General features: G+C 32.2%; 1 protein-coding gene across 1 annotated transcript; it reads left to right on the forward strand.

The window, feature by feature from the left end:
- The first annotated feature begins 8,297 nt into the window (after positions 1-8,297).
- Positions 8,298-11,012, forward strand: LOC119835872 (protein SERAC1). Its single transcript, XM_038360931.1, has one exon. The coding sequence runs from the start codon at positions 8,469-8,471 to the stop codon at positions 10,704-10,706; it is 2,238 nt and encodes a 745-aa protein (XP_038216859.1). The 5' UTR covers positions 8,298-8,468; the 3' UTR covers positions 10,707-11,012.
- The last annotated feature ends 2,775 nt before the right edge of the window (positions 11,013-13,787 follow it).

Below are 13,787 nucleotides of genomic sequence, written 5' to 3' on the forward strand. Positions count from 1 at the left end.
CCTATTCTATTCAAATGAACTTTGTGGACGTAATGATCGCCATTTATATAAAACGAACTGACTGAATCATTAATATTTAGAAGAGAAACATACCTATTATTGTTCATAATACAAAAAAAAAATTGAAATCGTAAACATTCTGAGTAGTTTAGAAATAACACTGAATAAGAAATCTAACTTTACGTTCAGTGAAAACTTTAATTAGGAATTAGGAATGAACCACAACATTTGGTACATTTTATTGAACCTTATTATAAAAATGTTGAAAGATAAATGATACCAGCGTTGTTTGTTAGTTCGCGTAATGAGATCATGTTCTACACCTAACATTAAATCTTTAACGAAATTCGCGTCTGAAATAGATATTTGATTGGCAATTTAGCGCGTCTGTGCAGCTTTCCGTTTATGATCGCGCCTGCTGCTGTATCACGCCTTATAAATACTTACAACATACGTGAGTTTAATCGTCGACTCGGTAAAATGGATGCGTAATTACATTGCTAATAGCGGAACTCATAGATTTTACTATGAAAGTCTGCATTGTAAATGAGTAGTGTATAAGACATTATAAACGGATCTCATGTAATAATTATTTTTAACCACGAACTAAACAGAACTATAATTAAGAGATTTCAAACAAATAAAGGATCCTCATATTCGGTTAACCCATTCGACAGTTCTGAGAAAACAAACACAAATAATATAGTTAATTTGGAAACCTACTCCTTTTTTTAAAGTCGGTGAAGTATACATACTATATGAAATTAATTTCAGTATTAGTTAGTCAGAGTTCATTAGAGATTGAAGGATAAGGATATTTATTGTGTACTAAATATTCATATAACCTGAATAAATAAAACAGCAAAGACAAAACAAATGGCATAAATTTTATTCAGTATCGGCTAGACCATCTCCAAACAACTGTAAAGCACTTAGCACATTATAAAATGCAAGATTATCACTAACAAACTTGCGACTAATGTAGATCTATTGATAGACAAACTTCTTTTTAAATGCGTCGTAAAAATATTGAACTATAATTAGGATGGCCTAACTTATAGACAAAGCGTGCGTACGCCGCGCCGCCGCTACGCCCGCACCGATGAGCGAAGTCTCGAACATTGTAGGTACGGGTATGATCTGTTTACAATACCGCTTGCTTTGGCCTTTTGATCTTTATTAATGCATAGGTATTTTGAGAATAATCCGTCTGAGCGCCGACGTTAATAAAAAAATACGAGAATTTTAAGAACGACAACCTCGATACGATGTTTATTCCGTGCCTTGATTGCTCCGTTTATGATTTTTTTTGATTTACCACTAACTGACGTTTGTTTGAAATTCGAATTTAGTGTTAAATGTAGCCAGAACTGGCCATGTTTGCGTTAATTCTATATATTTATTAATTATACCTACTTAATATTAATTCTCTATTACAAAAAAGTAATATCACTAAATTATGATTTATAATTTTGAAATATAACATATAACATTCTTCGGAATATATCAATCCTTGAATTGCTTAATACTCACTCTTTGTAAGCACACATCAAATATTAAAATAAATATTATGTTGATCTTAAAAAAATCAGTCGATCAATCCCTAACTCTCTCACAGATAAAATTGTGTGCGCCACATCAGTTTTGAACCATTAAAAATAGACGCAGTAATTGACACTGCTATTGATGCGTTTCCCTCGATGTGTGCGGTCTAAAGCAGTTTACTCACTGTAAATTTAAGGTTATTTTACATTACTAAATATAGGCAGTAAAATATATCCAACTGAAACTAATTGAGGATGGACACCATCCCTGCCATGGTTTCCATTTGTAAAAAAAAGTACATTGTTATTACTATACATATAATTTTTTGTAGCTTCACAAAATTTACTCGTAGAAAAGTATTGAAGTCATAAATAAAAACCATGTTAAAGTAAACAGTCATAATTATTAAGTTAGTGTTTGTTCGGAGCAGATGCCACACACATTTTGCGTTTATCACCAATGGAATTAAGGATAAAATACCTATGCTGGTATTGACCCGACCCTTTTAAAAATCGTCTTAAACCTTTTAAATAAGAATATGCAATATTGTTATGTCATTACATTATATTTTATTTTTCACATTCAGGGAGGATCGATGGCGCAATACGAGATTACCTTCGAAATTTGTCATCAACGGTTACCTGAATAATTTGGTCACACCAAGCTTTCTTAGTCAAGCTTTCAGGTATAAAATCGGAATTGAATTTGCTCCGCGAATTCATTTCATGAGCAAAGCGAATGATGATGAAATTTATTTGATGTACTTGATATTGCGTCCTCGTGAATCCTTAATGCCTTGAATAAATATGCTTTAGTTTTAAGATCACTTATAAAATGTAAAAAAATTATCTGATAGCGTTTTTAAGAATCGCATATAAAATGATGATATTTTTTATGTGTATTGTATAAGCAAGGCCTCATAATTATAAACTGACGATGTACACGATATCCGGCATTCAGGATTCACATGAATCACTGGTGAATACTTCTTATTTCTTTTTTCAATATAATATGATTTCAATATGATATTATATCGTTGCTTGGCGACATAATATGCGAATTCTTAAATTGATAAAATCATTATGTTGATATCATTTATAAATGTTCTGTGAGTATAAGTGTAAAGGTAAATAAATAAATAAATAATACGAGTGCGTAACACATTACACAACTCAGTTTAAATAAATTTCTACATGTATCTACCAACGGTTCTATCAACACCCACCCACTAAACAGTAATTTATTCTATCAATAATGCCTCTCACTATTAAGTAAGTTTTAGATCGATCTAAAACGTGTTGACAAGAGTTGCAGAGAGCGTGTAACCCTTTAAACGGAATTGAATGCCACTTAAATTCTATAACGTAACTATAAGTAGTACGAGCTGCTCGAGGCGTGCGTGGTATAACTGTTTCATGAAACATGTGTACTGACTTTCAGAAAATAGACGCCGCCAGATTTTATTCCTTAAATCATCCAATTGGTTCGTTTGTTTAAATTAAGGCGATTAGGTACAGCGCGTACGTGGGCGACAACAGACAAGCGGCAGGCACGAGCGATGGCAACTAGCTACGTGCAATTATATCTTACAAGCCACAGATTAATGTCGAATGTGTCGGAGATTTTACACGATCGTAGCGTGTATCAACGCGTTGTCAGTCAGACGTTGCCCTCTATGGTGAGGTTTATTTCACGTCTTGTCTGCGGGAGATGAAAACATTAGCGAGCGTCGATTACTTTCATCGATCACCAATCGGATGATTTGAATGGAACTCGTTGTATATAAATTGAATGAAATCGTTACAATTGAATGAAAATTATGAATTTAAAATGGTTTAATTTAAAGATACCCCAATAAGCGTTTTTTAATTAGCACGTATCAGTGTCCCAACATCTTTAGACCACAAGAAAGAATGACATTATATCCCATAATCCTGAATTTTTTGATCTGCTACCCGACATAGCTATGTTTTATGGGTTAACACTGCTAGAATATGCAAGCACTACGATTATTTAAGAACATAATGTAAATCTGATGCACTAAAAAGACATTGCTTATTTCAGGAATGCGTGGTGTGCACGGACAGATGCTGCCGCCGAGTTCCTTGAGTGGATCGACAATCAGTGGTGTGATGGGATTTGGCCACCATCTGTCTTCCCCGTTGCCAACGTTGGCTGACTGCAAACCACCGACGCCGCTCCCAGCCCTGCAAGGTTCTGCGAGTGTCGCTACCACGCCTTCTACGTCAGCATCATGCGCTACAGTGCACTCCTACTATGATCATATAATATGAAAGAAAATGTAAGCAGGTAAATTTTGATTTCTTTCAAAGTAAATTGAAATATTCCGTATGTTATTGCTTTAGAGTTTTACAAATTAAACACATAAGCTTGGAACTTCCAGTGTTTATTAATATTATAATACTAGCAAATTCTAAGGCACCTTATAAGTTAATAGTAATTGTAGATGTAACTATGTTTTAGTATGCATCTTCAATTCGTATTTAAAAGTATGACAAATAAAATATATTACATTTGTAATCCGATAATGTTTTCAAATTATTTATGTTTAATTACTAAAAATAATAAGTATATCTCTTATGATATTAATGTATAGCTTCTTTAATCAGAACGTAATTTGATTTTCATTCTTATTTCCAGATTTCGGAGTACAAGAGCAGCCTTGAGGAGATAAAAGACTTCTTTAGAAGAACAGAGTTAATCAACGAATTTTTTTATTAAAATGTCAATCGATATGATTCTGAAGGAGGGTTAATACTAAAAAATAAATCAATATTAAGTAGCATTACTCTATAGATAAGTAGGCATAAGTATTACGTTGATATTTTATTAAAATAGCACCAATTAAAAGCTTTTAAAATTATATTTTATGATAATATTACATAATTATAATATAAATTATGCATAAAATAACTAATGTGTTTAATGCAAGCAAGTAATCATTCTTTGATGTATGTAAAAGAAGTATTTTTATACGTGGTGCGTATACTCAGCAAATACTTTAATTTCGTTATGAATAAAATAACATGTGCAATTAAATACAAACTGCATCTTTATAAACTCAAATAATGAATACCCAAATGTGACCAAAAAACACTATATATCTTACTGTTTTATCCTCCATTTACTTATTATTAAGGTTGTGGGATCTACTTCAAATAAAAATTTACTTTGTTTTATATGTCAGCTGATTATACTTATTATGAATCTAATGCCCTATCGTATAAACACTAGGCTGTGAAATTGTCCTTCGTATAATGATTTAAAAAACTTTCTGTAAATCCGATGTAGGTACCAGATCTTTGTATGCGAATACCAATATTATAATAATATATTATATTTTAATTGTACAAATAAATAACTTCATACAATTTATATTGATTGTTGAATTCTATTTCAAGAAAATCAGCCAATTATTGAAAAAACACTGGTTATGGAAAGAAGGATACGGTTTGATAAATTTTTGAGGAGTTAGGTGACCCAGTTGATGTCGGACGTCGCCACGGACCGGAGAAAGACGCGGGTGCGAATCCCAGATATCGATCGAATATTTTCTGTACTATAAATTCATTAAAATGTTTACACAGTTTGATACGTTTGTCTTCATTGTGTCAATTTCAACAACAACCAAAACCTTCCATATAATATATATCTTTTTTTATTTTCTTTCCAATTCCCAAACCTTAATAAATGATTTTGGAACAAGTATTTATTTCATTGAACAAAAGATTTATTTCGTTTCTGATAAGTAGCATGCAAGTGTAGCAAGAATTTCGTTTCCGGAGGTTCATGAAGAAAATCGATTCAAGACAAAGTTTATTGATCAAAACAATAGACTAAATATAGCTATATATAATAGACATATAGATGTATTGTAAATAAATAGTCTACAGTTATTTAAGGAATTGTGCCAGTGGTTATTTAGCTTAGGCGTAGGCGTTGGCATGAAACAACTAAAAGCATAACAAATATTTTTTGAATTACTTTAATAGTTAAAAAAGACTCAATCCCCTGTAAACCCTGGCCTCGCCAATAACCTGGTGGATAGCTATATACCATATTCCTTAGCAACATTAGCTTAAAGAGCTAATAAGTAAGATAAAAAGAGGATTGTATCGAAGATCATAATAACTATATAACATAATATATCATGTATAAAATCCGCTAAAATAAATGTTATGCTATTCTAATCGGTTTTAAAGCATCAATTTATTCAGTAGCTAATTTATTAATCAATCTCATCCTGCTTAATAAAAACATAGTATTATTATTAAAATTTAATTTTGGTTACATTTTTATAACTTTTCTATTAGCGTGCATGTCGTCCGGAATACGTTTATATACCTAATATGTAGGTGTCAATGTCAATATGTAAAGTTAGTAGGTCAAACATTATGTTATCTGTATTACTTGGTATAAACCAAATAACTATTTTAAATACGTCTTTGTCTAATAAATAAGTTAACGATAAGACAATTACTCCTAAGTAGCCAAGGCATTCATACTTATAGACATATTAAATTTTCTTCTACTACTAACATACAAGTAATGTAAGAAAATATTTTATATTTTTAATATTCAATGATCACTTGTAAATATGTTTTAAATATTGATTTTATAATAAGTTGTTTTTTTTACAATAAACGATAAAACCGTATTTACATTTATTTTTTATGCTAAATTATATTAAGGAATAATGATTTTTAGATTACACAGATTTGTTAGAACTATATCTATAGATAGCTATAGGCCTCTCGTTACCACTGAATTTTATCGTCAAACTCAAAAAATTACTGACGCATTAAGAACCGCCATCGTTTTTGGAAGGTTGTAACCAACCTTGGAGTTACATGGGCGTATCAATAGCATTTTTGACCGCCTCCTTGGTACAGTGGTTAACGCGTGAGCGTAGAACCGAGGGGTCCTGGGTTCAATTCCCGGTTGGGGACGCACAAAAAAAAAGTGTCTCGGTCTGGCAGGACACAGAAGGCTGATCATCTACTTGTCCCTAAAGAAAATCGATCAGTGAAACGGATGTACATCATCTGCCCCATACCCCACAATTATCCCTCTAGTTTCTAGATGCATAAAATAAAAAAAATCTGTTAAAGTAAGCTTTTTGTTAAAAATATACATTTCGACATCCAGCTGTGCATTGCTCACCGCTAAAGAAATGGTCACCACGAAAGTTATTGTAGATCTTGACATGTAGCTATGGAAATTGAGTTATATTATTTGTTTAATGTCTAAATTTTCTTTCTTCTATTAAACATAGAATGCATACATAACATTTCGGGTTACTGAATTACAATTATTTTCATAGTTTCACCTTCCTTCCTAACCTTCCTCTTCTCATAAGAAAACCCAACCTAGTACATAAGTATAAAGAAATAAAAGGTATCTTACATATTTAAATAAAAGTATGAACTTAAAGTATAGTCCCGTAGTCGTCTCCCAACAGGATTGCTTGTACCCTGTAACCTACAAAACATTTAATAATAGGGTAACTTAGTAGTTTATTTTTTTAGGTACTCTTCTGTCATGATATACGAGTATTTTTGCATTAAACGTTTCTAATTATTGAATATGAGGACCGTCAAAATGGTATCAATAGTTGCAGGATTTTTTTACCGAAAATAAATAGCGTCGAGTAAGAATATAGGATAACTCGCTTTTGCTCCAGGCTTTGCACGTATGTGGTTTTCAGTAGCTTAATAGATGTTATTAAACATTTAAACCTTCTTCTCCAATCACTCTATCTATTAAAAAAACTCCATCATAATCTGTTGCGTAGACTTAAAGATTTCAGCATATACAGGGCCAGACAGAACAGACATTGTTTTGTATCATGTAGTGATATCATTTGATTATCAATTAACGTGCTGGTTGCATTTTCTAGCAATTAAAACATTTCTAATTCCATACCATATATAATGTCGCCGTATTTATCGTAAGACCGCTGGTAATGGATCTGGTGGTTCGCTTGATGTAGCCGCCCATGAACATTTGGAAAGGCGTAGGGACGGCTGCACCTCACGCCTCTACAAATAAATTGCCGATATTAAATTGGACACGGTTAAGCTAGGATGGATGAGAGGAATAAAGGAAAGGACTGGGAAGAGTAAGGAAAAGGCCTCTGGCTCCCCCACTCAATAAACAAAACACAGTAGTATGTAAAGTGTGGGAGTCGATGTTTGGCACAGAAGACCGGGAAATAGTAGCATACTAACATAGTAGCATACTATTTCCCGGTCTTCTGTGCCAAACATCGACTCCCACACTTTACATGATTACCTTATACATGATTTTAGTAGCGCAGAATAATTATCAGGCAGTATTAAAATAATCCGTCGTGTGCAATGCGCATAACGATTATTAAAAATACTAATATTTTAGCGTAATCTGTACTAATATAATTTATAAAGCTGAAGAGTTTGTTTGTTTGTTTGAACGCAACTACTAGACCGATTTGAAAAATTCTTTCAGTTTTCGATAACCCGTTTATTGAGCAAGGCTATAGCACGTGGAACCGTACCACGGGCGAATATTTTATGAATTATCAATATATTGTATCTATATTTTCAATTAAAAATTACGTGTATAATGTGGCTGTCTGCAGATGTCAGTATAATAAGTCTATAATTCCAGTCTTACTGCCTATGACATATTTTATGAATTGACACTTATGACACTTATGACAGCGGCATATTGACACAATAACACAGATATGAGATGTAGTTACTATCTTGAGCTTTGTTTAGTTCTTAATTGTATCTTATTCCTTTGAAAGTTTGGAAATTAGTGTTATATTTGAACAGCGTCCTAGTCTATAATATTTTGTAATTAAATTGTGTTAATGGCTTTATAATTGACATTTTTTTCGTCACAGTTCAGTTACAATTATGACTTTACAAGACAGGCTGAAATCTCTCTTACGTATACTGAAGTTTTCATCTATTTGGGGCAGTGGTGTTATAATTGTGGCGTATCATTTGAAACAAACTACCGTAAGAATTAATAGAATTATAAATCACAACGTTATAGACGCCGACAAGAAATGTACTCCCGAATATATATACATCGAAGATCCTTCTTACGATGCTGCTATGAAAGAGCAGCACCAGAGAGAGAACAAGCAGTCGGTTGGCTTTTCACGAATATGGAAGAGCTTGAAATACTCATTAGCTTGGAAACTCCTTTGGCTGTGTCGTCACGGTAGTAAAGATCAACGTAATATAGCACTGGAACAACTGGCGGCCTTTAAAAATAACAAAAGTTGGGATTGTTTGAAGCTTGCTCAAGCACTCGATAAAGATACGGCAGTCCTACTTGCTCGTACTCGTGGTGCAGACTTAAGATACTTTCTTCCACCACCTTTACATGTTCGTAGGGCAGCATTAACTTCAGAGTTACTATCTTTTAGATTAAGAGACTTGCTTTTGGCTGTGCAAACTGTTAATCCTCATAGTTGTATACATTATTTTGTTAACAAATATTTTTTGAATGTTCAAGAACAACCTGTTGAAGTAGATGTGCCAACAAAGCCTGATAACCTTAGTGAAAAAGAACTTTGTATTTTATGTCTTGATGCCATTCATCACCACCTTTCTTTGTTCTATGCTAAATCTTATGAAAAAGACATTTCAAGTCAAACATTAATTAAACATGGAATCCTACCTTGCTTAGCGGAGCTACTTTTGAGATATCACAATGATATTGATATAGATATGGCAGTATTAAAAGTTTTTACAATTCTTAGTGTGCATAGCAATTTGTTAAATGATTTCTATCAAAATGGGCTAATTAGGGATTTATCACGTTTACTAAGGTCAAATGATGTGCGTTTAGCAAGTTCAGCTGCTGTTTCATTAGCAAATTTATCTGGTGAACACTTGTATAGACCGGGCTTATATCTTTTGTATCCATTATATAGAACTGCAGCAAAGAACACATGCGATACACTCTTGGTTCATGGGCTGCGTGGGGGTGTTTTTGTTACCTGGAGGCAAAGAGACAAATCATGTGCTCATCCTGTTGGCATCTTAGAAGTGTCTGTAGCTGATGCAGATTGTAACCCTTGCAAAGAAAATGAAACAGAAGCAAAATATTATGATCCAGAATTGCAACAAGTATTAGAAGACATCATGGAAATTGAGGAAGAATCACTATTATCAAATGTTGAGGTGGTTTTACACGATCTCCCCATAGAAGCTAAAAGGGAGCCCGTGAACAAGTATACCTTTACAGCCAAAAAAAAGAGGAATGCCTTATTACAGGAAGATGAAGATAAGTGTAACTATACATTTTGCTGGCCTAAAGATTGGCTGCCAAAAGATTGTAAGAATTTAAGAATATTGGGCATTAATTACTGGACTTCTCTTTCTGAGTGGCTAGAACACTGCCCCTTACAAAATACCGACATAGCTACGAGAGCCTCAGAACTCATACCAACATTAGTGGATGCCGCAGTAGGCAAAAAAAATCTTGTTTGGCTTACTCATTCTATGGGTGGTCTGATAGTGAAACAATTGCTCATACAAGCTTCTGAAAGTCAAGATCCTAATACTAAGAAATTGTGTGACTACACTAAGGCAATTGTGTTTTACAGTACTCCACATAAGGGCAGTGCTCTTGCCACTATGCCACGAGCTGCAGCTGCAGTCCTCTGGCCTTCTCAAGATGTGAGACAATTACAAGAAAATTCTCCAGTTTTACTGGCAATACATAATGCTTTTATTAAATATGCCGATTACTATGGCTGGGAAACTATTAGTTTTGCAGAAACTTTGCCAACACCAGTCACAGCATTTAAAGTACCTATTCATTTTGTAGAACCTGATTCTGCTGATCTTGGCCGTGGTGTATTTTATCAATTACCATTAGATCATTTATCAATATGTAAGCCAGCAACAAGGCAGTCTATTTTGTATACAACAGTTCTCGATGTTCTTAAGAGAGTTACTGCAGAAGATGTAGAATTATATTACACAGAGAGTTATATTCAATATTGTGCTGATTATCTTATGTGGGCTGCTAGGAATAAAATAAAATCAGTTTTACAAATAATAGATGAAGCACAGAATACTGAGCAATCCCACAAGATTCAAAAAGCATTATTTCAAACTTTCTCTGATGATTGATTTAAAAATATTATTGTTATAACAATATTTGCCAAGTATGATATTTAAATTAATTAATTGAGCACATAGGCCTGTTTACATAAAATATTATTTTCAATTTCCTAATAATGTAGAAAAATTATTGTTTTGTTTTTGGAAAAACTTATAATTCTCCACTCTTGCATTCTATGCTCATTCATTTAACCCAGCACAACTTTCATTCTGCTCAGGTTTATCCAGAATAACTTCTAGTCATATTAATTTATCTTTAAAGGTTAGAGTTACATATTAGTTATTTGAACAAAAATATTATGTTGACTTCTTGAATAGCCAAGACCTTAGTTAAATATAATTTTTCAATATGCATGAGCATTTTATTTTTCTTGTAAACAAATATCCGTATTATATAATTATATACTGCCTAGCCAAAGTAAAATAAATAAATTAGTATGGTCATTTAATAGGTATTATTACCTAATAATGTAATTAAGCTTACTATTGTCTATAAGATGAAATACATTATAATAATATTTGTGTTAAGTAAAATGAAATTATTAAAATACTGAAGGTAGATAGATATCTATATTTCTACATTTCCAATATTAGACAGAGCCCAGGGGAAACTTGCGTTTTCAAGTGAATCTATTTCTTTGATATCTACCAAAAAATTTTACACTAGTTAATATTATGTTTGTATAATTTATAATAAGATTTTTTGTGCGTGATGTGATTTTACGTGTTAATTTATTTTTGTTTAAAGATTGTAGAATGTTGTCAAAACAACAATGTGACGAGACACGACTTTACAACTTTGTTTCCACTGCCATCTATCAGTATATGCTTGTACTTCTCTAAGATACATTGGGTTGTTTTTAATAATTTCGAAAGTTTCACCTAAATATTATAGATGTCGTTAATGTAAACATCATAAAATGCTTAGAGCAAAATGGTTCAATATAGTAATTCTTATCCGGAATATTTATTGTTTACCAGTATAATTATCTACACGATACATTTTATCTTCAATAACCTTGTTGTATTTAGTACTACTCTTATATCTCTAATAGATGGCGTTGATATTCACTACAATAATACGTCCTCGATTCTCGGTCATGCGTTAAATTCAAATATTCAATAACAATTTGGACTAGTGACACAATTAAATGCCTTTATAAAGAACTAAGCTATTGTAACGAGAAAAAATTATCTAGTTCATATTTAATTCTATATTTTATTTATTTATTACTTAAAGAAGAAGCACAAAATGGGTATTGAATAGTATGTTCGGGGGTCTGCAAATGTACTAACTAACATAGTTACCAGTCAGGTTTACCTACACTACAGATTATATAGCACCTGCTATAACACACGAACCTACACAGTAATGACATACATACATGCATGGACGTATACGGAGGTACGACGGGTACAATATGCAAAATTCCTGTAATCAAATTATAACGACTACGTACAGTCAGAGGCATTCTAAATTCGGGTTCACAAATTGATGAAAACGGTTCATACGTAGCTTTCCCGAAATGCGATTTGCGTCTGTATCCTTAAATTTTTTATACAATGAATTTATTTCAAAGTCGATTTTTTGCTAAAGATGAAATTTCTAATGGTTCATTTTACTTATCGCAAAATAAATGTAATTAAACTGCCTTTTTGCTCCAAGCGCATAATCTAGTTGCCTACCGAAATACACATTAAAATTTATGTAGGAATATGTTACAGTTTTAGGTAGGACGCATTTTCACTACATAGAACTAGTTTTTATGAAATACCTTTGCTGAAAATAGATTTAACTAGTTCAAAACTGAATTTAGTTCTGTAGTAAAAACTATTTTGCATGCTGTCAAAAGCGAGGTTTTCGGAAGCGAGTCAGAAATTTTTTTATTTTTTTCATATTGGTTTCGGTTTGAGTAGGAAACAGATTAAAACAAAAAAAGATACAAAACAAAATTAGGTTGAACCCGATTGAAAAAGAAAGAAAATATACCTCAAAAAACAAAGAGAAATACGTTACGATCGATCTAAATGGAGTTAGAGTTCTAGGGAGGAGGTTGTAGGTAAAAACGGGTTTTCTTGATTTCCGACAAAACTACAAATCCTGCGGCAAAAATGCAAAGGCCGTATGCAATTAAGGTCAAAAAATGTTAAAGTTCAAATACTACTACAATAATATAATCAAGCTTTTGGTTTTACAAAATTCAGTGAAATCTTGTGCATTTTTTTGTTCTGAACACTAAATATGATGAAAATACTTAATATTGATAATGCACCCTGATTTTCAATCGGAAAATCTCACGACAAAAAAATTGTTTTTTTTTTACTTCGTGGTCTAGTCGGTTGTGTATAAAAAACTAAACAAAGATTGCAAATTGTGGTAAAATGTGGTATTTTCGAATTAAAAATATAAATATTCTATATATCTTGTTATAAAGAATATTTTTTTTTTTTACATTTAGCTAACGAATATCCCTTTGGTTCGCCAAGCTTGGTGAAAAAAAAAAACGGTTTCTGCGGTGGGTTCAATTTTCGCCACGGATAATACCATATTTCGGTTTATTAAACGGACGTTAATAAAAAAAAATTATTCATTAATTCATATTTTTATGGAAAGTAAATTGGTTATAAAAATAACTGCAATTATTATATTCATACATATAGTTTATTTTAATTTTGTACACCGAAAAATTGTGGTTTACGGATCTTTACAATATCAAGTCAATTTTAATCTACGACTGACCATCTCAAAGATATATTTTAATCTATCGGTTTTTACATGACCTAATTCCTTGTTTTATAATTCCATAATAGTGGATCTAAAGCAATTAGCACTTTTCGCAATAATGTTTATATTATGTACCGAACATTCAAGTCTCCTATAAAAAAATGTAACTAGCCAAGGTTTATCAGTACCTAAAGCTTAATTGTCGTAACTAAAGCTACAGAATATGATTATATAAGCAGCTGTCAGTTATGGGGTAAACGATATTTTAACCAAGTTACAATTCTGTTGCCCATTTTTTTTAATACTTACTTTAAGATTTAGTTACCATAGAAATCTGCGACTAAAGATGTGTAGGCATTATAGTA

This window comes from Zerene cesonia, chromosome Z (genome assembly GCF_012273895.1).
Source record: "Zerene cesonia ecotype Mississippi chromosome Z, Zerene_cesonia_1.1, whole genome shotgun sequence".
NCBI classification, from domain to species: Eukaryota; Metazoa; Arthropoda; class Insecta; order Lepidoptera; family Pieridae; genus Zerene; species Zerene cesonia.

What these genes read in the sequence shown, in the direction of transcription:
- LOC119835872 (XM_038360931.1), top strand. Translation starts at nt 8,469, where the DNA reads ATGACTTTACAAGACAGGCTGAAATCTCTCTTACGTATACTGAAGTTT.